Consider the following 1,150-nt stretch of genomic DNA (forward strand, 5'->3'; position numbering starts at 1 on the left):
TGCAATTTCCACGTGAAATATTCAACACGGCAACACGGGGCTTGTTGCGCTAAGTACATTTTCCACGGGGGTTGGCAGTCGGCTATTAAACGTAAACGGGGGCTCGTTCGTTGCCGCCTTTGCCCCGGCTAAATTGCCTATAACGTGGACACGTTGGAAAATTCAGGAAGGGGAGGAAGGCGAGAGAAGTCGGGAGGCCGCTCGGCCATTTCGCCGATATAGAAATAATTCATTTAGAAAACGAGGGACGACCACGAATTTGCGAATTTGGCGGTGTTTGCTCGCGAGCGAAACGCGCAATAACCCTTTTATCGCCGCCAGGAAGCGTACCCTCGTTTGCCAACCACCCACCGCGCATAACAAACATTCCCCTACGTACCGAGCCATTTTTACCGACCGAGCGAGCTATCCACCCCGCGCCGGTTGAACGTTCTTCCAAATTTCCCCCTCCCTTCGATCCGACGGGATTTCGATTCTCGATCGGATTTCGCCGACGGGGGAACGTGCTTCGCATGATCGATCCATTTTTTTCAATGTCACGCAATTATTTGCAATTGGATAAATTCGATCGATAGAGGTATATTATAGAAAGAAAAATTTGTATCGCTTTTAATCGATATCGTATGAAATGCGATATGAAATACGGATATGAAATCGTATATATAATCCTCGATGGAGATCGTTAATTCCGAACCGAGAAGTTTCCATTGTTGCTGAATCCGTGATCAACACGATGTTAATCGAGTGACGAAAAGCTGGTTGAATCGATCTTTCCTATCATTTCTACATATCTACGAAACCAACGCTGTTTTCTTCCGCGCGAACAAAAATATACTTTTATCCAAATTATTATTATCTTATATTATTTTTCTCACGCACATCTGGATTCCAATAAACACATCTTCGTCATCACCCATAGATAAGAAGAATCGGAACGATTCTAGCAAACGTTTTCGTTTCAGATGCCTCGTCCTCGAACGAAGCCGTGCACCTCCAGCAGCGTCTCAGGAGCCTGAGCACGGAACTGGTGACCCTGAGGAACCGGCTGCACGTGAACCAGCCGCCGAACAATTCAGGGCCGAACAGCGCCGCCTCCGCGCCCCTGTCCAAGAGCCCGGAAAAGGGCGGGGTACCATCGTCCCCCGCGCCC

General features: G+C 48.4%; 1 protein-coding gene across 1 annotated transcript in view; it reads left to right on the forward strand.

Moving 5' to 3' along the window:
- LOC102679382 (unconventional myosin-IXb) overlaps positions 1-1,150 on the forward strand; it is a 57,963-nt gene that overhangs the window by 44,364 nt on the left and 12,449 nt on the right. The window contains 1 exon segment of the mRNA XM_031512124.1: positions 963-1,146. Within this exon segment, the coding sequence (XP_031367984.1) occupies positions 963-1,146 (184 nt within the window).

This window comes from Apis dorsata, unplaced genomic scaffold, assembly GCF_000469605.1.
Source record: "Apis dorsata unplaced genomic scaffold, Apis dorsata 1.3 scaffold_390, whole genome shotgun sequence".
NCBI classification, from domain to species: Eukaryota; Metazoa; Arthropoda; class Insecta; order Hymenoptera; family Apidae; genus Apis; species Apis dorsata.